Source organism: Chenopodium album, chromosome 15 (assembly GCF_948465745.1).
Source record: "Chenopodium album chromosome 15, dcCheAlbu1.1, whole genome shotgun sequence".
In the NCBI taxonomy this organism is placed as follows: Eukaryota; Viridiplantae; Streptophyta; class Magnoliopsida; order Caryophyllales; family Amaranthaceae; genus Chenopodium; species Chenopodium album.
This window is the reverse complement of record NC_137848.1, coordinates 12,805,582-12,831,832: the sequence shown is the minus strand read 5'-3', so window position 1 is coordinate 12,831,832 and position 26,251 is coordinate 12,805,582. Positions and strand designations below refer to the sequence as shown.

The 26,251-nt window shown below is 33.8% G+C and overlaps 2 protein-coding genes across 2 annotated transcripts; both read left to right on the top strand.

Annotated features, from left to right (window-relative positions):
- The first annotated feature begins 7,407 nt into the window (after nt 1–7,407).
- On the top strand, nt 7,408–17,411 carry LOC145581936 (glutamine--tRNA ligase-like). Its single transcript, XM_081638976.1, has 24 exons — nt 7,408–7,531; nt 8,118–8,275; nt 8,355–8,405; nt 8,694–8,765; nt 8,975–9,074; nt 9,181–9,276; nt 9,574–9,635; nt 9,750–9,851; nt 9,934–10,023; nt 10,615–10,767; nt 10,864–10,919; nt 11,281–11,371; nt 11,475–11,561; nt 12,120–12,317; nt 12,428–12,526; nt 14,986–15,117; nt 15,215–15,351; nt 15,644–15,743; nt 15,822–15,917; nt 16,130–16,230; nt 16,315–16,420; nt 16,508–16,597; nt 16,694–16,823; nt 17,030–17,411. The coding sequence occupies exons 2-24, from the start codon at nt 8,141–8,143 to the stop codon at nt 17,122–17,124; spliced, it is 2,379 nt and encodes a 792-aa protein (XP_081495102.1). The 5' UTR covers nt 7,408–7,531; nt 8,118–8,140; the 3' UTR covers nt 17,125–17,411.
- Nucleotides 17,412–18,098: 687 nt separating this feature from the next.
- On the top strand, nt 18,099–26,225 carry LOC145581935 (aspartic proteinase-like). Its single transcript, XM_081638975.1, has 14 exons — nt 18,099–18,175; nt 19,040–19,408; nt 19,506–19,566; nt 19,867–19,961; nt 20,053–20,165; nt 20,865–21,036; nt 21,116–21,155; nt 21,315–21,379; nt 21,460–21,573; nt 21,674–21,741; nt 21,834–21,993; nt 22,075–22,194; nt 24,486–24,574; nt 25,970–26,225. The coding sequence occupies exons 2-14, from the start codon at nt 19,085–19,087 to the stop codon at nt 26,052–26,054; spliced, it is 1,506 nt and encodes a 501-aa protein (XP_081495101.1). The 5' UTR covers nt 18,099–18,175; nt 19,040–19,084; the 3' UTR covers nt 26,055–26,225.
- The last annotated feature ends 26 nt before the right edge of the window (nt 26,226–26,251 follow it).

Genomic DNA, 26,251 nt, shown 5'->3' with positions numbered 1-26,251 from the left:
ACTTTGATCAGTTGCCATCTCTGGATCTTCAACTGCACACTCTACCCAAGCCGAAACGAGGGCATCATCTTCTTTTGCACCCCATTTTTCTGCCCTTACATTAGTGTTGCTCCCGTGGGGACCTTGAACAACATCATCATCACCAACACCATCAGCATCATCATTGGCTTGTTGTTGAACCCTAGGATCATCGGGTGGGGTTAAGTTACTGCTTCTTTCTCCCTCGGGAGTTGCTGGACTGTTTTGAATTATTTGGTTCACACCATAATGTTGCGACATTGGGAACATAAAACCAGAAGGATAATTTTGGGGAATTTGTTGCAAATTTTGGTTTAAAAATTGGTTTGAGAATTGTTGGGTGTAATTTTGGTTTGGAAATTGATTTGGGAATTGTTGTACAAATTGTTGGTTTGGATGCGTTGGTTGGTTAGGAATGTTATAAAATAACATCCTTTGAGCATTTGGATTATAAGGGTTATTTGGATCAAAATGAAAATTACTTTGAAAATTTGGAGAATTGGAAGATTGGTTATTTGGATTATTTTGAGAGGAACCACTTCCGTAATTAGGATTATTAAGATCCATAATCACAAATTATTTTTATAATGAAAAAAAGAAGAGTGAAATTTTAAGGGTGAGAAACTATATCAATATTAGGCTCTATTTATAGATAAAATTATAATTATACCGTTGGTGAAATTATTTTTTGGAAATATGTTTAAATGAAGTGAGAAACTACCGTTGGTGCATTATAGCAATACTAACTGTTAAAAATTAATATAGCCGTTGCATTCTACAGCAAACATCAAACACAACTTGCAATATTCATGACAAGTGTCATGTGATAATTGGACCTAAAAAAAATCAGATTCTTTGGTTTAGAAAGTCAGCAACTCACGCTCATACTCAGTGTCGCTTCAGACGTTGCTACCTCATACTGTGAGTAAGTAATGAGTCAGATATTTCAATGGTAAGCTAACTCAAAAAAAGTGAGAGATAGTTCTGAGGAGGGTACTGACTCACCATTGTACATGCTCTAAGAGCATACACAATGGTGAAGAAAAAAAAATCCTCTCTCTTTACCTTTCCCTCTCCTTCACGTCAGATTTTTTGTGAGGGAATTTTTTTATTCTATCAATGAATAAATTAAAATTTTTCTCACCAATCTCTCTCTTACTTTTTCCACTACCCCACCACATTTCTCTCTCTTATTTTATTTTTACTTTTAGTAAAGAAAAGTATTTAATTTTTTTGTACATGAAAAAAGTGGACACTTATCCAACTTTTTGGTTGTAAGGCTCACATAAATTTTGCCATGAAAATCCTTACGCTGAGAATTTTTTCTCAGATGTTTATGAGGTTTTTGGTGAACTTTCACTATTGGGATGCCTTTTTGGATAAAAAAAAAACTTTGTGGGAAGAATTTCTTCACCATTGGGACAGCTCTAAGGAAGTGCCAAATAGTGAAATACTTGGAAGATGCACGTCCTGAGTAATAAAAATGACCTCAAAAGCATTAGTACTTACGACGCACTCAACTTGTTTAAAAAAGTTTAATTTAAAAGGAACTAGTCTTCATTAATATTCTATATTAGCATTTTTTTTATTTTTTTTACAATAGAGGAAGCGTACAAAACACGAGACTACTACTTATCTTTAGTCATACAACTACCACAAAAATACTTAAAATTAGAAATAAAAACACATAAACTATTGTTAAGCCTCTTCCTTGGATGATCAAAGAGATTTCCGAACGTACCACCCTTCCTCTTCATACCTGCATGAAAACTAGATTTAATAATAGGATAGGCATAATTAGGTTGCAAACTCTTGCTTCGATACCAAACCCTTCCTCAAACTCTCCTATTTTGATGATTGAGAGTGCTAGTCATGGCTTCGGAGAAGCTTTTCCTCCTCAATTTGCTCTTGAGTTATGATGAAGGATGACTGATGCTTTCCCTAGGAGCTAGCAAACTACTATCTTTCACTTCATGACTACGAACTTGATACTCACCCTTGTTGTAAGGAATTTCATGTGACGAATGAACATGCTCTATTTCCTCATTGACAAAGGTACTTTTATTACCATTGACTGATGATGACTTGTTTTGATTGACCTCATCATCTGAGAACACACTCGAAGATGGTATCAAGTGAGAGACCACAACTTCCCTCAAATCATGTTTGTGGGGGGTCTCCATCATGAATTCATGATATGATCCTTTAGGGTGAAGGTACGCACCTTCAACATTTGACAATGAATGTGGTTGATAAAACCACAACTCTTTCCCTTGCCTCAACTTATCTATATTTGCACGGGCAATTCTCAAGCATGAAGATAGATTTTTTCGATTGACGAACGCTACCTTAAAACTAGGAGGGCCAAAATTTGAACAACACCTTGAATCAGAGCCTTTCAAGTTGTCAACATCCATGGGATCTCTATCTCCCATATTATATGACTCATGGCTACCATTTGAATAGTCTTTGGTAGCTTCAACTTCCGGCTTATCAACAGTAGCCTCCACATTCTTCTCTTCCTTAGACCCTTCCATTCTTGAGCCACAGTTCATTTTCTTTTCATTGACTATGCTTCTCTGATCTTCAACACCCTAGAAATGCACACTTTCCTCAACCTTTATCTCTTTACCATTAAGATTCCTATGTACAATATTTTCCAATCTTGCCAATTCCTTCCCATTTTCCTTGTTTGTTGGTTCAATCTCTTTTCCTGATTTAAAACCATCATACACCTTATCCAAAATCTCGACTTCTCCAATGCTAATCCTCTTCTAAACAAAGCCTTCACATTATTCTTACTAAGCTAGCCTCCAATACCAATGGTACTAATGGATGTGTAGTGGTCGATTAGTGGTGGTAGTGGTCGTATGGTGGTCGAATGGTCCTGCGATGGTCGGATGATGGTGTTAGTGGTGGTGCGGTAGTCAGAAGACAATGCCAGTGGTGATTCAATGGTGATAGAGGAGAGAGAAAAGGGGTTTTTGCTTAAGAATTTACCAAAAAAAAACCGTGATATTAACATGTTATGTTGATATTAGATATGAACTTGTATTTTCTCCTTTAAAAGTATCACAACTATAGGAAAATAAAATAAAGACTAAAATCAAAGAACAAAACCCAAAAAAGGTCGTGAGGATATATGCTAAATAAAAATTACATTCTCGATTATTATTTATTACCCCACCTTCATTACTAATTGCACTAGCTTTGCCACCATCACCAATAGCCCTTAGGGGTGGCAAACAGATCAGGTCGGGTCATTTTCGTGTTCGGGTCATTTCGGGTTCAGGTTGAAACCCCCCAACCTGAACCTAATCTGTTTAACATTTCGGGTCGAAATTCTTGACCCTAACCTGATTTTTTCAGGTTCGGGTCACCCCGAAGTTGACCTTATTTAACCTGATTTTTTTTTATTTTTTATTTTTTATTTTTTTTTTGTAGATTACAAAAAATTTTATTACCAATAAAAAATCATAAAAAAAAAATCAATACAAGTTGAATTTCAACTTAGATAAATCTGTAAATCATAAATAAATTTAAAATGTTCTAAATTTACAACCAAAACTTCCAATTAAAGGGATTTGAAACTTAAATTTACAACAAATTTTAACTTCTCAAAATCCTTCACATGCCGGTTATTTGTTCTTTCCTGCAAACAAGAACAAAAACACATTAATAAATATTCAAATCATCAATTTAGATTATATAAAATACAAAATCAACTTTCAATAATATGTATATTCAATTCCAAGTAAACGACATTCTCACAAAAAGAACATTATCAGCGAATAAATTAACATGTAGCATTTATCAAACAAGTAAACGACATTCCCACAAAAAGAACATTATCAGCGAATAAAACCATGTATAACCAAAATTAACATAAATAAGCATTATAAATTCGTATATACTAGAAATTAGCATGACAAATCCGTATAAACACATTTACAACAAAAATTAACAACAAAAATAAATACCCTGGATAGACGAAGGAGAGGCTGGGAAGAGGCTTAGTGTCACGTGCAATAGCAGGAGGCGTAAATTGATGAAAATAATTCAAGGATATAGGAGAGGATTTTAGGGTTTGAACAACAATAGAGAGGATTTTAGGGATTGAAAGAAAGAAAATTTAAGAGAAAGAAGGAGAATGGCAGAAATCAGCTGAGAGGAAATGAATAAAAACAGGGGAATTTAGGGTTTTTGATTTTATAAGGGGGCTCTATTCGAAGTTAGGCTGGACTAAAGGTTTCTTTAAGGGTTTTTATTTTTAAAAAAAACTTAAATGTGTTCGGGTTATCAGGTCGAGTTCGAGTTGACCCGACCTGATAATGACCTGATTTTTTTTTCGGGTTATGTGGGTCATTTTCGAGTTGAGATTTTCAACCTTAACCTAACCCATTTAAATTTTGTGTCGGGTTCGTGTCGACCCATTTCAGTTTTCGGGTCGAAAACCTCAACCCTAACCCGTTATTTTCAGGTCGGGTTCGGGTCGTATTTTCGGGTCGGGTCAGCTTTTGCCAGCCCTACCCATTGTAGAGTTAAATCCCCTCCTGAAAACCCACTATTACCCTACCTAAAACAACAATTCTTCTATAAGCAAAACAAAAATTATTTCTCCTTTTTTTTTGTTGGCATATTTCATTATTTCTTTTAGGTGTGTGTTGTAAACTCATGATTTCAAATATAAAAGTCTTCAATTAGCTATAAAAAAACAATATAAAACTATGATATTTGAAAGGTAGGTTTTGATCAAATCTTCTAAAGACCTCTGATGACTATGTTTTTTCCTTGAAAAGATAATCACAAAAGATGTCAAGACAATCTTTAAGAACTGAATGAATAGAGTGCAAAGCAAAATGTGTCAATTAAAATAAACAAATTATGTATGATATTGTGTTTGTTTATATAATGTTTTAGGTTATATATATATATATTTTTTTTGATGTAATTATACCTATTTTTACTTTGACGTACATAATCTTTTGATAAGAATATAAAGTAAAAGGTCATACATAGCCACATAGCTCACACCTTAAAAAAAATGTTCAAACCCAAAGAAATAATTCAAATCCCTAAAATATATGTTTATTTTCTATCCATTGATCACAATGAAACAAATAAAATAATATTCATATAAAAACTCACTTTGTAACATATAGTAGTACGACCCGTTTGTTTTCAATGGTTATAGAGTACTCTTATAATTACTTTATTTTAATGCAACTATTTTCAAGTACCAAAATACTTCATAATCCCAGAGAAACTATTCATATTTACCCAAATATTTACCTAAAAACAAATATATTTTACAAATTTACATATGTGCAGTGGCTAGTCACACCGTGTACCAAAAATTACTTATTCAAGGGTTACTTATTATGAAGTTACTTATTATGGATACTTACTTATTCACGTGTTACTTATTATGAAGTTACTTATTATGGATACCTATATTTAGGGGTTATTTGGTCGGTCATGGGTTACTCGGTCAGTCAGAGATTACTTAGTCAGGGGTTAGGTTACGAGGTTGGTCAGGGGTTACTCTTACACAGAAAACGCATTAACCGACTATGTAACCCCAGAATAAATAACCCTTGACCAACTGAGTGACCTCTAAATAAGTAACCTCTGATAAATAAATAATTGCGGGAACACGGTGTGGCCAGCCACACAGAAAAACACCGAATATATTCCCATTTATCAAAATATTTACCTATCTCCAAAACAAATATTTCATTGTTTTACCTACTCTCAAAACATTTTGCTTAATAATACTTGAAAATAAAACAAACATAACTTTAGAAAAGAAACAAATGGAGTAATTCATATGAATAACCAAAAGAATATGGTCCATCTTAAGAAGAAAACCAAGTACAAATTTAAAAACATATTTGTCAAGTACTAAAAAAAAAAAAAAAAAAAACCTTCTTCAGTTTCATTTTAGTTGACACATTTTGACTTCAAACACTAACATAACTAATTTGACTTTGAGCTTTGCTTGACAGTGTAAAATAGGGGAAATGGAAATTATTCGAATTTAATAAGTTGGATACTTCATTCTTGTTTGGTTGACGCACAAAAGAAAAAAAAAAAGAGAAAGTGGAAATTCATGCCAAAACACATGAGAAGTTAATTACCAAGCCCCCTTTGGCCATGTTCACTTCACCTTAAAAAAATAATATTCAGTAAAAATAATTTCAGTTCAGTAAAAATAAGTTCAGTTTAGTAAAAATAAGTTCAATTAAGTAAAAATAATTTCAATTCAGTAAAATTAATTTCAGTTCAGTAAAAATCAGTAATTGTAAAGAAGAAATATAATAAAGAATCAGTAAAAATAATTTCAGTTCAACAAAAATAATTTCAGTTCAGTAAAATTAATATCAGTTCAGTATAAATAATTTAAGTTCAGTAAAAATAATTTAAGTTCAGTAAAAATAATTTTAGTTCAGCAAAAATAAAAAGTAATGAGATTTTTAAATTCCTATATCGCCAATCAAACAAGTTTAGGAAATTCCTTCATTAGGTAAATAACTTTTCATGATTTTTTTTTTATAAAAACCTTTTTATAAAATGCAATTTTCTACGGGAAATTAATTCGCAAGTCAACCAAAGGAGGACTTTGTTTATGATTTAGAGTTAAGAAGAACATGATCATATAAGGTTTTGTTAGTTTCATCTGTCTATTTTTCAAATACCGAATTTTATATGATTACTAATACATAATTAAATTTCTATATTTAAAAAATATGCATTAATAAACATACCTAAATGAAATGTCTCAACTAAGAGCAAGATTAGCCATGTTTGGTCTTCAGATTTTAATCCATTGACACATCAGATTTTGTATTAAATTCAATTATTTTTTATTATTTTTAATTATGTTAAGACTCTTTAAGACTCAATTAGATTTATCTCTTCATTCCTCAGACTTATTTTAGATTTCTTTAAAAATATTTATTAATTTTTTTTTCCTTAACATATATAATCTACATAGAGTTGAGTCTTAAGTTGAGTCTTCAGTTTTAAAGACTCCACTTCAGATTTTGTTAAGACTCAGCTTCTTAAATGCATCAAAAAAAAAAAAAAACAAATACTTAGGGCTAATCGTTAAGATCAAAAACTTTAAATGATGATGTCATGACTTAGGACTAATCGTGCTCTAAGTATGAAACAAATAATTCGGAGTTTGGACTTTGGAGTATAAACTTGGAGTTAGAGCTATCAAAACAAACCCAACCCGGAAAAAATTCAAAATTTGATTTTAATTTTACGAGTATGTATGGAAATGACTCAAATTTAATATATTCTCGATCCAACTTTATCGAACCTGACCGGCTGACCCATACACCCAAATTGCACCTCTATTCGGAGTGTCGGGGTATTAGTAGTCATTTTGACCGGTTGCACTCTCTGATTTGCGTTAAACCAGTTAACTGACAATCTTCTTCTTTGCGAAACCCTTGAAACAGGCAAAACAGCCATTCTCTTCCATTCAACTGCTTCAACCCAGGTATTTCATCTATATTCTTCCACTTTCTCTAGTTTCAGTGCTTGCCCCTCCATTTTTAACTGCTATATTATTGCTTAATTGCCGTTATTCTTCGATTTCAAAGCAAAAGAACATCTGATAGAAGGCTTACTTGTATATTATTACTCAAACAACTAGTTAATACATTAAGTGAGCTGTTCTTATAGACCCGAAATTTATTTTAAATTTCATGTATTTCCCTCAAATTGCATGTTAGAATATTGCTCAATTGATGTATATTTTGTTACATGAGAAATGTTTTTTTTTTTTTGGGTATATTTCTGTATATTTTTGGAAGATGGGATTTTCCTTATACCTGAAATTGTTTTTCTAATGTGTCTATAGTGATTAAATTTTGCAATGTGGTCAATATTATAGATTTAGAGTGTTGCCAATTGGCCCAAATAGCAATGGAGTAATTTCAGGTTATCGGAATTGAGTTTTGGGAAATTGGGGGTGCAAATGAATTTTTAAATTCGTAGAATATATATGCGAAATATAGCGTAAGACCGGATTGAAGGTGCCGAATTTTCTGTATACCTTACTTCTGGGCATTGTCTTGGTTTAGTGCTTAATCCAAGTTACGTCAAGATGCCTACGAAAACGGGGGAGAACTCTGATAATGCTGTGGAGCTATTCCTTAAAATAGGATTAGATGAGAAAGTGGCTCATAATACGATTGCCAACAACAAGGTTACCAGTAATCTGTTGGCCGTGATTCATGAGGTAGTAACTATTTACTGTACACTTGTATCCGTTGCATGTCACTATGTCTTTTTTTCTTACTGTCTCTATGGGAAATCAGGCGGGTGTTACAGATGGTTGTGATCGGACTACTGGAAATCTTCTGTACACGGTAAGTCACCTAACTTCAAAGGAGGATGACATATAGTTCAAGTTATTGAATAAACCCTGCCCGGGGATTGGTCTTTTGCTGTGTTTCCCCCATGTATGTTAGATTGAAGAAATTTTCTTTGCTTAACGCTGTTTAGAAATGTTTTGGAGCTTACTTATGTATATATGTGGAAAAGTTCCTGTCAATATTTCCCTTGGCTTGCTTACTATCTTTAGAGTCATACTGTCACCTGCTTGAAATATAATGATATTAATCATCTCTCCCTTTCTTCATGCATTTAAATGACAGGTTGCTACGAAATTTCCTGCCAATGCCCTTGTGCATCGGCCAACCCTCTGTGAGTATGTTGTTTCTTCAAAGGTTAGTGATGGATATCTTAAATATTATTGCCTGTGTTTAACTTATAGTGGTGGGATGGTGGTTACACATATATCTATATTTATTAGTTATATAGTCCGTTTATTATTTAGCAGTGATGTCTGCACTAAAAAGGTATTTTTAGTACTGTTATTTTCTTGTAAAGCCTTCTGTTTCCCAAATGATATATTTTTGCAGTTGAATATTTTTAGGTTAAGACACCCGCTCAACTAGAAGCTGCTTTCTCATTTTTCATGAGTGTGGGTCCTGAAAAATTCAGCTTAAGTGACTTTGAGAAAAATTGTGGAGTTGGTAAATAGCTCATCTTGATTGGTTGACCTAAATTTTTTAGATAGATGGACTTATAATTATAATAGGTATGTATGTATGTTAGATATTAACTCCATATATTGATCAGGTATTGAGGTTTCTAATGAAGAGATAGAACATACTGTTGGTGAAATCTTTGAAGAGCTTAAAACAACAATTTTGGAGCAACGATATAAAACAAATGGTTAGTATCTCGTTTTCTAGTGATGTTATGGTTAATATACTCATTTGCTCAATATATGATATGCAAGTGTAAAGAATTTCTGTGTTAGGAATTGATAGGGATAATGTGTCATTATTTCATTAATGCTTGGCTTCTTGCATTTTTTTAGGCTCTTAGCTTCTGTTGTCAACTTGCCATAGCTAGTTTTGTGTATAAGTTTTTGAAAAAAACCATTTTGTCAAACAATCTTCTTTGACAAAGTCATGTCATGTTAGGTTAGCTAGTAACTACTAATACTTCATTCTTTTGCTTTTTCAGTTGGTGACTTGTTTAGACGTGTTAGAGAGAGACAGCCATGGGCTGATCCAAAGATTGTCAAGGTATTTTTGAACATAATTGACATATAATAAGCTCACTTAAACAAGTGAATTATATGTATGCATTTTTTTTTTTATTATTATTTTTTTAATCAATCACGGTTTCATATTTTGCAGCAAGTGGTAGATACAAAGCTTCGTGAGTTACTTGGTGAAAGGACTGCAGCAGATGATGAAAAGCCAGTAAAAAAGAAGAAGGAAAAGCCTGCAAAAGCTGAGGTTGGTTTTCTGAGAGATATAGATCTTTTTTTCTTTTCTAATTTTACTGTGCTGTCTTACCCTGCTCTTGTGTTTTGTATAGGAAAAAGCTGTCATTGCTGCTGCAGCTCCACCATCTGAAGAAGAACTTAACCCATTTTCTATCTTTCCATCACCGGAAGATAATGTTAAGGTATTTTTGGAATATTTAATATCCGTTGCTCTTTTACCATGTTATTGTTATACATTTAAATAATTTTGTGTTTTCATTTATGAGCAAGTGATGATACAGTATCTTCCCTAATTATGATGTTTCAATGTGTAGTATTTGAAGGGGTTTATGTGCATACCATAAAGCATTTTCTCACTACCTATTCAAAGTTTTTCATGCATAAGAATATCTACCTGATAGCATTTTAAGTCTAGAGTTTATCTATAGTGCTGAATCTCTACTATTTTCATTAGTGATTATTTATTAATAATTTATTTTTTTAAAACTTATTTATTGATTGGGGTAGTTAAGTCAAATGCATGGACTTTTCTCTAGCAAATGACTGTGCTGAGTGAAGTAAAAAGAGATGAAAACATAGCTTCTTTTGGAGAAAATTCCAAGGATTTTCTTTTCCTTTATGTGACATTGTTTCATTTTAAATTAGTTACCTTATCTTTCTCATTCACGGCTGTATTTATGTTGGTCTGTATATCTTTCAAGATCTTTGATCTCAAGCGTTAAGTTGCTTGCTGTATATGCAAGGAATTGATAAGGTAATATTTATGTTTTCAGGTGCACACTGAAGTTTTTTACAGCGATGGTTCTGTTTTAAGAGCTTGCAATACCAAGGAAATTCTTGCCAAACACTTAAAAGTAACTGGGGGAAAAGTTCTTACCCGCTTTCCACCTGAGCCGAACGGGTACCTTCACATTGGTCATGCCAAGGTTGCTTGCAACTTGATGCTGTCAATTTAGTCGAAACCTTTAAACCCTTTGTTAAATAAAGAATAATTTTTTCTTCTTAATTTCTTATTGTTATAGGCAATGTTTGTTGATTTTGGATTGGCAAAGGATAGAGGTGGACACTGCTATTTGAGGTGGACAACTTTTTCGCTTGATACTTTTGTGAAAATATCTGTTTGGTTCATAATCTGCTATGCTGCAGTAATTTTCAATATATCCCTTTTCTGTCTTTATATGGATTTCATTTACTTCTTTGGCTGGCAATATTTATGGTATGTACTTCATAACTGCATGTTTGTCAATGCGTGCTGTTTGTCTTTCTATCATTCTTTTCATTATTTGAGGCGTATGGACTTGATAACTCTTTTGTGCTGTATAGCGTACTAGGAAAGTGTGAGCACTTTGTATGACTGTTATGGGTCCAGAGAAAAGCTTGATTTTTGGGATTATTGGACTTTGTTTTGTGAGTTCTGATGTACCTAAGGTGTACTTTAGGTATGACGATACAAATCCTGAGGCTGAAAAGAAAGAGTATATTGATCATATTGAAGAGATAGTCAAGTGGATGGGGTGGGAGCCGTTCAAGGTAAAGTATTCTGACCATACAGACGATACAGTTGAATAAGTTGATTTCCTTACAGAGCAAACCAGCAAGACTAGGAATCTTACTGCCTGCTTAAACTTTGCAGAAAACTTATACCAGTGACTATTTTCAAGATCTCTATGAACTAGCTGTTGAACTTATAAGAAGAGGTCATGCTTACGTTGACCATCAGGTTTGCAATTATATCCTATGTCATTGCGTTAGTATTTTCTTCATGAATACTTATTGGTCTTTCTTTTTTTTTCTTTAGTTTTTCCTTAATTTTATTTTTGGGTTGTGATAAACCTTTGTCTTTTCGTTGGACATATATGGTTTTTGTGCTTGACATATACTACCTCCAGTCCTCCACTGCTGAAACTTCTCTGTTTTAGTCCATCCTTGGAAGGTCTTTACACTTTTACATTATTCTATCAATTTTTGACAAACGTCTTCCCACTCACTCTCTCATAATTTTTCCCTATTTTTTTTTCCTTACACCACCAACATTTTTACACTCTCTTTTGCTTTTTCCAACTTTTTCTTAATTCCATTCCTTTTTTACACTCTCTGTCCTACTTATTCACTTTTTTTTTTCTTACTCACTCACCATATCAACACTCAAATCACCTATTGCATTAATTTGTGTGCAAATAGCTACTAAAAAGAACTTTCAAGAACGGAGGTAGTATCTATTAGCTACTTTTGGTAACAACATGACAAAGTTGTTCCCTTACAAAGTGTTGGATTGCAGACTGCTGATGAAGTAAAGGAGTACAGAGAAAAAAAGTTAAATAGTCCTTGGAGAGATAGACCAGTAGAAGAATCATTAAAACTTTTTGAGGAAATGAGAAGGGGAATGATTGAGGAAGGTAAAGCAACACTAAGAATGAAGCAAGATATGCAAAACGACAATTGTAATATGTATGATCTTATTGCATATCGTATCAAGGCAAGTGCTATTTCTGTACACATACCTGACTAATTGTTACTTGACTTTTATAGTGATACTTGTGTTAAATAATATTCCCCCAACCAACCTTCTGTATTTGATTCGTGCAGTTTACACCTCATCCTAAAGCAGGAGATAAGTGGTGTATTTACCCTAGCTACGATTTTGCACACTGCGTTGTAGATTCTCTTGAGAATGTAACTCATTCGGTAGGGTTTTTTTTTTTTTATTTTTTTATTTTTTTAATAAAATACTTATATGCTCTCTCTCTCTCTCTACCGACTAAATGTTGTCTACTTAAGAACTTTTGGTTCATCCCCCTTCTGGATTAGCTTGTTGAGTTGTTTATTGTCAAGACAAGTGGAACGTATAGTAGTATTATGATGGTCATGGACCATTATATGCTTGTTGAATTATATAATTGTAATTTAGAATTTGCTAGAGAATATTTTGCTTTGATAAAGTCAAAGATAGTTTGCTTATGCTAACAATTACGATGGTCATGGACCATCATGTGTACCTCTTTAATTTCCCTTCGTTTGTGCCTACTTCTGTTTTTTTTTTCACCCTACCAGCTATCATCGATTCATTATTCTTTCTCTTGAGAAGCCGTGTTTTTCTATTGGAGTTTCTTCTACTGTTTTTAGGCTTTTATTGCACTTAACCTTTCAAAGGCCAATGCCAACTGGTCTAATGTTGTCACCAGTCAGTCGGAGGTTACTGCGCTGATTTAGTCTAATAGATTCCAAGGCAAACTCTTCTAATCCTAACTACCTTTAATTCTCATTCATTCCGTGCTAGCATCAATCTATCGAAGTCTGTTGAGAGGATACAGATGCAAAAAGCTTGATTTTAGCTGTCCTTATGTCTCTTGATACCGATGTTAGCCTAAAAAATGACCATTGTAGGAACTCTGGAACTGCCTTTAAGGTAGTTTGCCTGCTTGACGGAAAGAAGTAGGGTTCTTTGGTGCTGTTGAGTAGTTTCTTGATTGTGGGCCATGAGGTGAGCGACGAAGAAGCACTTTATACCTAGGGTTGTCTGTGGGGTCCCATCCCCGCCCGGGCCAGATTGGCGGGTGGTGGGTCGGGGATGGGGATAAAAATCATACCTGTCATGGGTGATGGGGTGAGGTGGATTTTAGGTTGTACCAGCTCCATCCCGCCTTGCTCCACTTGTCCCACTTTGTACCCGCACCATACCCGCATCCATATACTTTAGAAAAATAAAAATATGTACTTTCTAATTTTATTATTTTTTTTTTTTTTTTAAAAAAGTAAAATTTAGTAGTAAATACAATATTTCATAATAGACTTGTAGTGCAATAAAGGAAAAACAACTGTGTAATATTGACTTATTAAGTTATCTTTTTTTTGTTTGTAATTTATAGTATGTAGTATTGTTTTATTTTGGATGCGAGGATTAGTTGGGTGTGGATATCCAAGTGTGTTGTGGGGGGGGGGGGGGGGAGGTATAGTTTTGGATTTGTACCCGCTGAGGTGTGGATGGGATGGATTTTGGACCCGTCGTAGGAAGGGGGATGGGGATGGGGATGGGGATGAGAATGTTAGACGGGGATGGGGATGAGGATGGGGATGGGAAGACCAACATCTGCCCCGCACCCCCGCCCCCCTTAACATCCCTAGTCATACCACTTAAAGAATGCAGCTTCTTGAATTAGAGGTAATTGCAAAGCTAACAATGGAAAAAGAACATAATGCTTGCTCTTGTTGCTCCAATTTGAAGTTCATGAATTGCTGCTGTAGCTTCTTCCCTTACTCTTCTCCCAAAGATCACAAAAAGGCAAAAGGAGTGGGATATCCTGTCCTTTCTTAATGTCACTCATTTACATAGCTAAACTTGTTGGAATTCTGAAATATAAGAATAGATTTTCTGGTGAATGCACTTCTTTGAATAAGTTTAAGCTAATCACCCATGTAAGGGCTATTAGGTTCAATCAAAATCTTAAGGCATGCATGTTTTTGTTCGTGTGAGAGTTGCATGTCAAATATGCCTTGAATCTGACCAAAGACTGCTTTCTTATACAGGAAAATGTTTATATTTTTATCTGTAGAGTTAACTAACTCCATAATATAATCATCATTTGATGAAATCCCCAACCCAGAGCAATAATAGTTGCCCGTGGAGACTTATAAAGAAATTATTCAAAAATCCTGATGCGTTTGAAGTTTAAAACTTAATTATCATGAAGACAAAAAATATTTCAATCAATGAAGAAATCTCTGCAACTGACAGTTTCTTTCAATTAGGGCTACTATAGATGCTCATGGGTTCATGGATATAAAACCATAATCCCAGGTTTGTGGGCATTGTCATCTCATGAAGAGCAGATTAACAGTGCAGGCAGACAATTTTAAAGTGGAAATATCTAGTCGTAATCGACTACATGTATATTTTAAGTTTTTTGGGAACTGTCCTGTTCAATACTTCTGAAAGTTTAGCGTTTTCATCACATTTTCATGCTCACGGAGTATTCTTTCTTTGATCATTTGACAGGATTGCTTTGATAGCTTCAAGTATGTAGTTTTAATGCAATGTGGGATTTACCCTCTTCGTTTAATTCATCCCAGAACATAATATTGATCCTTTTCTGTCTTATTATATTATCTGAACATATTATTTCTACTTTCTTCAATTATTGATGCAGCTCTGCACACTGGAATTTGAGACACGCCGGGCTTCATATTACTGGTTATTGCATGCACTTGGCCTGTATATGCCTTATGTATGGGAGTACTCGCGGTTGAATGTGACGAACACTGTGATGTCAAAGAGAAAAGTAATATTCTCAATTTAGTAATTCCTAATAACTTCAATATATAAAAAATCTCTGGGTTCAGCAACATGACTTAGTTTGATATCAATGTGTTCTACAGCTTAATTGTCTTGTTACTGAGAAGTATGTTGATGGGTGGGATGATCCTCGATTGATGACACTTTCTGGTTTGCGCCGAAGGGGGGTGTCGCCAACAGCAATAAATGCCTTTGTTAGGGGTATAGGAATCACTAGAAGGTGAGGCTTTTTCTGTTTCTCTGTGCGCATTTATTTTGTCCCTAGGTCATTATGTTAATTTTCCCACTGATTGAAAATTTTGTTATTGCATAGTTGCATACTATTACTTTGGCATTATTGGACTCTCATATTATTGAATACTTTTTCTAAATAGCTGTGAGGGAAGTATAGTTCTTGAAAATGGAAGTGTACTGTTATTTGGGGGACTTCTCTCTGCAATGGGAGAGACTATTAGACAGAAGGTAGATATTGACTGTGTGTGTTATTTGACTCCCATTTTCTTTGGCTGCAGTGATAGTAGTTTGATTCGTTTAGATCGCTTTGAATATCATGTCAGAGAAGAGCTAAATAAAACTGCAGCTCGTGCGATGGTGGTCCTGTATCCTTTGAAGGTCTGGAATATTTCCTTTAATCATTTCCCTAAGCCCAAGTATCCGTCATGTGTGTCTTATATGCTCTCCTAATTTTAGGTCGTTATCACCAATCTAGAAGCTGGTAAAGTTATTGATCTTGATGCTAAGAGGTGGCCAGATGCTCCATCCGACGATGCCTCAGCCTTGTACAAGGTCAGCACTAATTTTACTTCTGTATCCCTCCTGGTTGTTATGCAAAAGAATATTTAAACATTCATTCTTCTATTCAAAAGAATGTTTAAATTAATGCAAGCAAAAACAGCCTCTTTTAGCCGTTGTGTCAATTGTTGCTTTGTGTCCTTCAACACTTGTGTCATATTGCTGGGAGATTCCTGAATAATATAGTTTGGGTGACTTCATCTCAGGTGCCGTTTTCAAATGTTGTGTATATTGAAAAGTCTGATTTTCGGATGAAAGACTCGAAAGATTATTATGGCCTTGCTCCGGGGAAGTCTGTCCTGCTGAGGTAAGATTTGTAATAAAAGATCCTAAAAGTTTTATTCCCTTGGAACTATAAAATAACTAGTCAAATTCTATGCACAACATGCAGATATGCGTTTCCCATTAAGTGCACGGATGTAATAGTTGGTGATGACAATGAGACGGTTGTTGAAATTCGTGCGGAGTATGACCCTGAGAAGAAAATGAAACCAAAGGTTTGCACTCTTTTTAATACTTGCATAGTTACATGTATGGGTATTTCTGTTCTAACAATTGGAAGTTAATTTACGTTTTTTTCCTAGGGTGTCCTCCATTGGGTTGCTGAGCCTTCTCCGGATGTTGAACCACTTAAAGTAGAAGTCAGGCTGTTTGACAGACTTTTCTCTTCTGAGGTAGTTAGAGCTGGAACTTGTTTTCCTTTTACAATAAATATCCAGTAATAATCAATTAATCAATATTCAATACTTATCTATTTTATGATTGTTCAGAATCCTGCTGAGCTTGATGATTGGCTTGGTGATTTAAGCCCCAACTCAAAAGTTGTCATACCCGAGGCATATGCAGTTCCTCCACTCCATAATGCTGTGCTCAGTGATAGATTTCAGTTTGAACGTTTAGGTATGTTCATCGACTTCCCAATTGCCTAATTCTAGCTCAAACATTGTGTACTTATTTAATAAAAATTACGTTGTAAAATTATGATTGTGTTCATGTTCTCATTAATAATTATCTGTCAAATAAACTCTCTTTCAAAAAGAGTTGACTCCAAAGCAATACTTTTCTTGCAGTATCTGATTGTTTTCTTTTGCTATTTTTTGGTTTAGGTTACTTTGCTGTAGACAAGGACTCTACCCCGGAGAAACTGGTATTTAATCGCACAGTCACATTAAGAGACAGCTATGCCAAGGGTGGGAAGTAGACAAGTGTTCCTTTACGCTTGGTATCGGAGGATACTGAGACCTGTAGATAATGCTATGTGAGTTAGCAAGATGTTGTCTAACAGTATTAGATTTCAATATTACAAGGAGATTTTCGATCTGCAAACATGCATCAGAATTTTTGATTAAATTATGTTAAGACTTTCATTATCAAAATTTTGGAACTTGTGAGAAGAATACATGAAAATCAACCTAAATGGCAATTTTCTGTCAAGATTTAAAAAGGTATATTTTTGCCTTCAAAGGAAAACGTGTGTTTTGTTTCTTATTTGATTGATATATTCATGGTTGAAGGCACTTGGTTTGACAATGCATGGTTGAAGGATGAGTTTCACATTTTTTTTCGAGTGGATTTATTAGATTTTGGATACCACTCTTCAACTAACTAAACTCATTGATATCCAAATTATGTGCCTCATTCTTCATCAATATATGCTGTCAAAATAGACTTATTGTAATTCAATGTTTCATTTGAAAACATTCATTTGAAAACATGACTTTAACACAGGTAGCCCAGCCTAAACTAAATTGATTTGATTACACTGTAATACAGTATGACCATCAATTGTTTTTACGAACCATTTTCAAATCGATTGACTCATCACCTAACGTGTCTTGAGTTGAACCAGATCCAAACAATGTGAATAAACTGATAGTGGACACGTTGAAGTGGATCCAATCATCGCGAATGAACTGATAGGGAGATATGGAAAGTACTCTATCTCCGGTCAATTTAACCATTTCGGAGTTGGCATAAAATGGATAATCAGTCATCGAGCCACTAGGACGACAGCAACAGCTGAAACCCAGAAATCCAAAATGATCAACGATTCTGACAAAATTCTAGCTTGGAGTTTTTCATACTGTTATGTTATGGAAGTCCACCAAGGAAACTTCCTCGTTATTTCCCACTTCAAGCTTCAGCTTCACTCTTCAATTAGAGAAGCAATACAACAAAATATAATTATATATAGTTTTAAGCTTTCATTTTTACTAGGTCTCACTCTTTCAACTTCGAGCTTTTGGGTAGAGGTATGCAATGAACTAATGCTTTTTTTTACTTTCTGTAAATTAGAGCTATATATATGTAGGAATTTGTTTTGACGTATTAGACTTGATTCTTGTTTAGTGAGAACTTTGGTGGTAAATGTCAGTATGACTTTATATTAGTGAAAAACTTTCCGTTCAAGCCTAAAAGAAAAGTGTTTGTGTTATACTTTATATGCCCTCTATTTTAATACATTTGTGTTACTACATACTACTGTCCGGCAAGTTATATAGTCAAATATCTTACTCATTTTGGTTTCTAGAGTACACTTCATCATGTGTTGTCATGTTCATGGCCTTGCAATGAATAAAATTTGCCTCGGCGATAGGGGTAAGGTGGCGCATATTTAATCTCTTTGGTGCATTGTAGGATCATTGATATGATAGTGTCTTATAATGTTGCATACTTGCATGGAGATGGTAATGCAAAAGGAAGTTGTAGAAATGGAGAAATAAGGAAACACTTGGACAAATTTTCATGAAAACAAATAGGAAATGTAGAAACACTAATACAACAAATCAACTTTTTTTGCTTGAAGATGTAAAACTTTATTAAGTACTCTTAAAATGCAAACAATTTATTGTACAATAGTTAGTTTGGGTATGTTTATAGGGAGCAGTAGTAAAGAAAGTCATTTAGGGATTTCAAGATCCGTGAGGGTCGAGTAGGAAGAACTTCCAAGTCATATGTAGAAGACAATTCCCTTGAGTTTTCTTCGCGATAATCATGGCCTTTATGAGAGTTTTTGTGCATCATATCTGTTTATAATATGATCTTATATATTCACTTGAACCAGAAAGCTAATGAAAGACTGTTTTTTCTGATTTCATCTACTCGGTTTGAGATAGGTAATTTGAAAGGTACAACTCGAGCCTCCTCTGAAGAATCAGAGGATGGGAAAGATATTATGTCTTATGTTCATGGTCATATGGTTTTGCTCTTGGACATTGTCATCTTCCCTCGTTGAAAAATCTAACGAGTGGATTAGCATTGAGCTAAAGAAGCGGGAATTAGACCTGAAAAGAGCGACTGCTTCAGGCATAAAAGTCAGACGTGATCATAAGGATTTAGATTCAGCCATTGTATATTTGAAGAATTTCATGGATACTCAATATTATGGTGAGATTGGCATAGGCACCCCTCCTCAGAAGTTCAATGTGGTCTTTGATACAGGTAGCTCAAAACTTTGGGTTCCGTCTTCTAAATGTTTCTTTTCGGTGAGTTTGTGCTATAGTTGATTTACATGTTATCATTGGTTTTACTTAACATCAGCAAGCAGAGTGTTTATATTACATCTTTTGTGTTTACGAGCAGATTGCTTGCTACTTTCACTCCAGTTACAGCTCAAGGATATCAAGAACATACACCAAAATAGGTAATTACTCTTGTTTCTTGATGCCAAGAATTTTTGTTGTATAGTGTTTGGTGAGGCTATATTTTCTGCTAACTTACAACTTCTTGTCGCGAGGTATTACATAAAACAATTGGAAAACTGGAAGGTTATGAAAGCACTGTGTTTTTTAAATAATTACAACATTCTTTCACTTCTAGTTGTAAGCTAGTTCTTGTCAAAAAAAAAAAAAAAAAGAAAGTTGTAAGCTAGTTGAAAGCATTGTGTATCCCAAGGAAGCGCCAAGTGTGCTGACTGCTGAGCGGCTTGTTTGATTTTCAACAGGCATACCTTACAAGATACCTTACGGCTCTGGATATATAGCCGGCATCTATAGCCAGGATAATGTCGATGTTGGTGGTCTTATTGTCCAAGATCAGGTTTGTTGCTTCTTTTTATGGTGCAGGCGTGCAGGTAACCACAAATTTCAATGCTGCTTCTTCATTCTCAACCATAGCCTATGTCTTTCAGGTGTTTGTCGAAGCATTGGCAGAAAAATCAATAGATCTAATATTTATGAAGTTTGATGGGGTACTTGGCTTAGGATTACAGGATATATCTGTTGGGTCAGAGGCACCATTATGGTACTTATTATTCATATTCTGTATGTACTTTATTCCTTTCTTTTTCCTGATTCACAATGATCGCCTTAGTTTCATCTATTCGATATTCCTTTCCTCAGTAGAGCTAAGCTCATCTTAATGACTTTTCTACTGTACTCACTTTATAAACTTTGGAAGAAATTCTGTATGTTTTACTGCCACTTTATTTTCATTCTCAAGTTCAATTCCTATGGAGCGAAAAATTGTAGTTCTCTGACGTTTTGCTTATAGTGGACTAACTTGAAATAGAAACAGGCTAATTGAGTTGTTTTAGGGATAAATATTTCAACTTGAACCTTCATTACATTAAAAGATGGGTTAGAGTGTTGGCTTAATTAATTTGACTAGATCAAGAACCCTTAACCCATGCCTACTTATCTTGTGTTGGTTCGTGTCAGCCTATCAGGCTATTAATTCGTATCAAGTTAGACCAGACAGACAAATTGTTGAACATGTAGAAACACTTAAACTAATCAAGCACTTACTGCAACTACTGTAGTAACTAGCTGATTAGCGCGGTAGAATGCATCTTCCAGTATTATCACCTACTTAAGATGCACATAAATACTGAATTAGCCTTTTTTAGCCTCTGCTGATCTCTGCTTTTGTTCAACTGTTGTACACTTCTGCTTCCTTTCGTAATTGCATTATCACACGATGATCTGTCATTCTCTGTACTAGGTACAATATGATACAACAGAAACTTGTGAGCCAGCAGGTCTTTTCTCTCTGGCTTAATCAGAATCCACTTAGTACTGAAGTCGGGGGTGAAATTGTTTTCGGTGGTATTAACTGGAAACGTCACAGGGGCGATCATGTTTATGTCCCAATGGCTAATAGTGAATATTGGCAGGTATATAAAACTTTAGGTTATGAATTTGATACCTCGTTTTGCTCTTTTTTCATGATACTCTTTGTTATTGTCTTAACAGGTCGAGTTTAATGGTCTTGACATAGCAAACAGTTCAACAGGTACATTAACCAGCTGCATAATCAGCTAATTTACGTTCATTGTTTTATATGTAAGAGGAGGGCCGTAATCATATACTCTCTCCGTTCCTCAATAAATTTCTCTAACTTCGCCTATGGATTTTGCTGAGACTGTGACTGTCATTTCCTTACAATTTACAGGTCACTGCTCGGAGGGCTGTGCTGCTATAATCGATTCTGGAACATCCTTACTTGCTGGTCCGACGGTATTCATTCTAGACTTGAAATTTATTGACTGTTTTGGTAACAACTTAAGCACTTCTTAACCAGTTGAAATCTATGTCAGATGATCATTGCAGAAATTAATCATGCCATTGGAGCAGAAGGAATAGTCAGCTTGGAATGCAAAACTGTTGTTTCAAACTACGGGTCTCAAATATGGGATCATCTAATAGCAGGGGTTTGTCTGACTTTCATTTGATTTTTACTCGATCACTGCTGATTTCTTTCTTGTATATATGATAAAAATTAGTTGCATTCTTTTCACTGATCATCTGCAGTTAGAACCTGAAAGAGTTTGTACAACAGTCGGCTTATGTTTGTACAATAACAACACGGGCTATATGAGGTTAGTGTCGCGATTGCGTTGTCACATAGACCTTTTATGATCAATTGTGTTCACTCTGTTGAATTCTAACCAAGTCCTTGAAACTTATGCAGTGACGGAATTCATACAGTTGTCGATGGTGGATACGAGGAGAACTCATCAACTGTCAACAACACTGCATACTGTAGTTTCTGTGAGATGGCAGTAATCTACTTACAAGTGCAAATAAGAGAACGGAAAGCAAAGGAAATAGTACTCAATTTTATGAATAAGGTACCATTTTGATCATGTTTCACTTCAACTGTCTAGGCGAATCTGTGTAATCTGTGACTAATCATAGTCTATTTGTTCAAGCTATGTGAGAAACTTCCAAACCCGGGGCAAAAATCGTTTGTCGATTGTAAGAAAATCGGATCTATGCCTCCGGTTTCATTCACCATTGGGGACAAAGCCTTCCCTCTCATGCCAGAGCAAGTTAGTTTCTCAACTCATTCTGTTCTTTGTGTGTGTTTGGTTTGTTGCTACAAATTTTATGTTTTAAAGCATTGGTGAAAGCCCTAAAAATTAAGTTTTTGTCCTATAATAAAATTGATATATTTTTCTAGTGGAAAACTAATAAATAAGTAGATATCCAATCATTTGGAATTTAGTTACAATATTTTCTTGTAAAGATTTCTAAGATATATGTAAGATTATATACTTCATCGTTCCTCTTATTGATCTTATATATAAATAAGTAAATGCATATAGCGAGATAAGCAGTGACGGGACTACGATAACGTAATGCTTATAGGGTCCCATGCAATTTATTATAATGGGCCATCTATTCAATAAATTATATACTCATTTTTGTGACCTTTAAAATTTAAGGTCATGTTCCGTCAATCACCTGCGCACCTTAAAAACCACCACGAAGGATAAGAGAAGGTGAAAGAGTTAATTTCTTTGCCTATACATATCATTTTTTTGAATTTCCTCCCAAGAGTTCCAACAAAATGGAGCATCACTGCATGATCATCATGGTATACATGGCTAGCATTGATATCAATGGTTTATGTTGTTGGTTTTTTTTTTTTTTTTTTTTTTTTTTTTTTTTCTTTCCGTGCAACACATTTTGCACAACACAATATAGAGAAAACTATTCCTCAAAAAAAAAAATAAAAAAGAAAAACATATAGAGAAAACTATGTGTGACATTGACATACGTAATATTCACATTGTACGTCTAATTTAGACAATTTATGTCTTGCAAGGTTTTTTTTTTTTTTTTTTTTTTTTTTTTTTTTTTTTTTTTCTTTTTTTCGCTTGGTGTGCTTTCTATGGCCAAAATCCCGCAAACGAAGGCCAAAATCTAGATGTATGTTGTACGAGTGTACGACTATGTTTTTGATGGAAAATATTTTTCAAAATTAATAAATAAAAAAATATTTTTATTTTTTTATTATATAGTTTATAAAGGGGTGGAAAATAATTCTGCAAGAGTGAAAAACATTTTTATTGAAACGAATGAATGTTCTTTCCTCCTAGCATGTACAAAAACAAACGAATAAAAAATATTTTAATATTTGTGTGTTTCCCTTGAAATTTTTTCCGTGAAAAATTATTTTCTTAGAACAAAAAGTATTGGCGAGAGTGAGGGATAAATCAAGTGGTTAAAGCTTCCCTCCCGATTCTAGGAGGTCCTAGGATCGATTCTCACCCCTACCTTTGTGGCTCTCTAAACACCAAAAAAAAAAAAAAAGTATTAGCCTATGGAGTGACTCCGTTTCACATTGAGTTCACCCAAAAACTACTCCCTCCTGTTTTTATTTATTTATTATTATTATTTTTAAAATTTTGCATAACTTTAACTTATGCATTATTCACATATTCTCTTGACTTAATTTTGTTACTATTGTGAAAGGAATAAATGTAACTTCGTATTACTGTATGTAATAATAATTAGATTAGTTACAATGTTAATTTTCATAATTTAATTTTTTCTTTTTAAATTTTTATTACTATGTAATAGACAATTAAAAATATTAATGATTTTTTTAAAAACTATTAAAGATAAGCATTAAAAACACTTTTGAAAACCGTATAAAATTAAGAATTCATGACAAAAACAAAGTTATGATTTTCTTAATCAAAGAGTGAAAGTTATATATTGACAAATACTCCCTCCGTCCCCAAATGATAGTCTCTTATGGGCAAAAATTACGGGAATTAAGAAACTTAAATAAAAGTAGTAAAATTACATTGAAAATATAAATTTACATTGGGTATGTAAAATAGTAGAGAGAGAAAATAATAAAAGTACATTGAAAACAAAATTTACATGGGAAAGTTAAATTTGCACAAATATTGTTGTAATTGGAGGAAATTTTGATAAAAAATTGATATTAATGGTACTTGAAAAAAGCAAATGGGACTATCAATTTGGGACTAAAAATAGGCCATAAGGGACTATCATTTGGGGACGGAGGGAGTATATCGGTTAAAGTAACGCAATTATAAACGGACTTAATAAATACAATACATAAATTTTTTAAAGATTTAGATGTCGTATGACCATTATTTAATGATATTATTACTCCCCATTTTTAAAAAATGATAAAATTTCTAAAGATTTACGGGAGGATGAAGAAGAAGTTGGCTATTTTATTACGCCATCATGAATTAGTACAATTTGATCTCTTTGTTTGTCATATGTAACTTTTTCTTTTAAAAGTCATGACAAAAAGTACGTGCATCCCCTAATGCATTGTTTCCAAATGGTACAGTACATCCTCAAAGTAAAACAAAGTGGTTCACATGTGTGTCTCAATGGGTTTGTTGGTGTTGACGTCCCTTCACCACAAGGGCCTATTTGGTAAGTCATCTTATACCTGTACTTCATTTGTTCATTTTTTCTACGGGTATTTACAACATGTACTTGTATAATTTATATACTCGATACTCTCTCCGTCCCTTAATATAAAGCCTCTTTTGGTTTTTGTGTGGGAATTAAAAAAATTATAAATTCTTTAAAATTAATGATCAAAAGCACATATGTGCATGTGAGATTAGAAAGAGATAGAGAGAAAGAAAAAATAGTTGGGAATAATTGAAGAAATAGAGAGAGAAAGTGTTGGGAATTGATGTTAAAAGTACAAAAAAGTAAGGGAATAAAGATGACAACTCATCAAAAAGAAGGTAATTATGTCAAAAAATACAACCTTTATATAGAAAGAGACATTGTATTTTGGTTTACCCAAAAAGGAAATGAGGCTTTGTATTCAGAGACGGAGGGAGTACTTCTTTGTTTAATTCATCTTAATATATAAAAAATCTTGTTAATTGCATCCATTTAAAGTTTGTATTTTGTAAATTACAGTCATTTAAAAAAAATGCAAATTGCAGCCTAAAAGTACTAATAAATTGTAAATTGCCACCCAATTTAATTTTTTCAACAATTGAGCTTGGAATTGACAAAAAATGTTCCGTCAAAGTTTTAGAGGCCATTTCAGTCCTTTAGATTCCAAATTGAGCTTAGAATTGGCAAAAAAAAAAAAAAGCTTCATTTTGCATATAAAAAAATGTATTGTTCTGTGTGCAACTATTTTTTGCCGTGAAAACGAGGCACTTACGATTTTTTGTCAATTCCAAGCTCAATTCAGTTCCTAAAGGCCTAAAATGGTCCCTAAAACCTTGATGGAATATTTTTCGGCGTACAAATCGATGAAAAAATTAAATTGGATGGTAATTTACAATTTTTTAGTACTTTTGGGATGCAATTTGAATTTATTTATTTATTTTTAATGGCTGAAATTTGCAAAATAACTTTAAATGACTGTAATTGACAAACTTCCAAATATATACTCCGTAATTTTAATACATCAAATTAATGTAGTTACAAATATTACAAGATATGTATTGAGAATCCAGAAATTTTAAGTAGTACAAAACAGAAGATTTACACAATGCAATATATTACCAAGTTTGATCTAGTTGAAAAAGTTTGCATCTCACATTAAACCTCATTAGAGACATTTTAGGATGGGGATTTCCATACCCTTCTCCCCACTTCCACAGCTCCTAACCCGCTAATCTGGATTGAGAGTACCTATGAGAGGTTTTGGCCCAATAAAACCATTCTATTTTCCAACAAAAAAAAAAAAAAAAAAAAAAGTTTTCAGTTTATCGGTGTTTGTTAACTTACAAATTGAGTATTTTATACATAAATCCTGTGGTTTTTACAACCGTTTTATTGTTGTTTTGGTGGTAGGATTCTTGGGAACATCTTTTTAGGAGCTTATCACACTGTTTTCGATTATGGGAATCTTCGAGTTGGATTCGCCAAAGCTGCTTAATACTATATCTTCTTGTGACCTCCTCGAAAGTCGATTTTATTAAATCCTAATTAAACATCCGATTTAGTAATTTACACACTTTAAGAAATTGGTGTTGTTTTTATTAGTGAACCTTGAATTTATTGTTGGATCTTCAAGTATTCAGGATATGACTAGATGTTTTACAGTCGACTTGTCGAGTGCTATGATTCATAGAA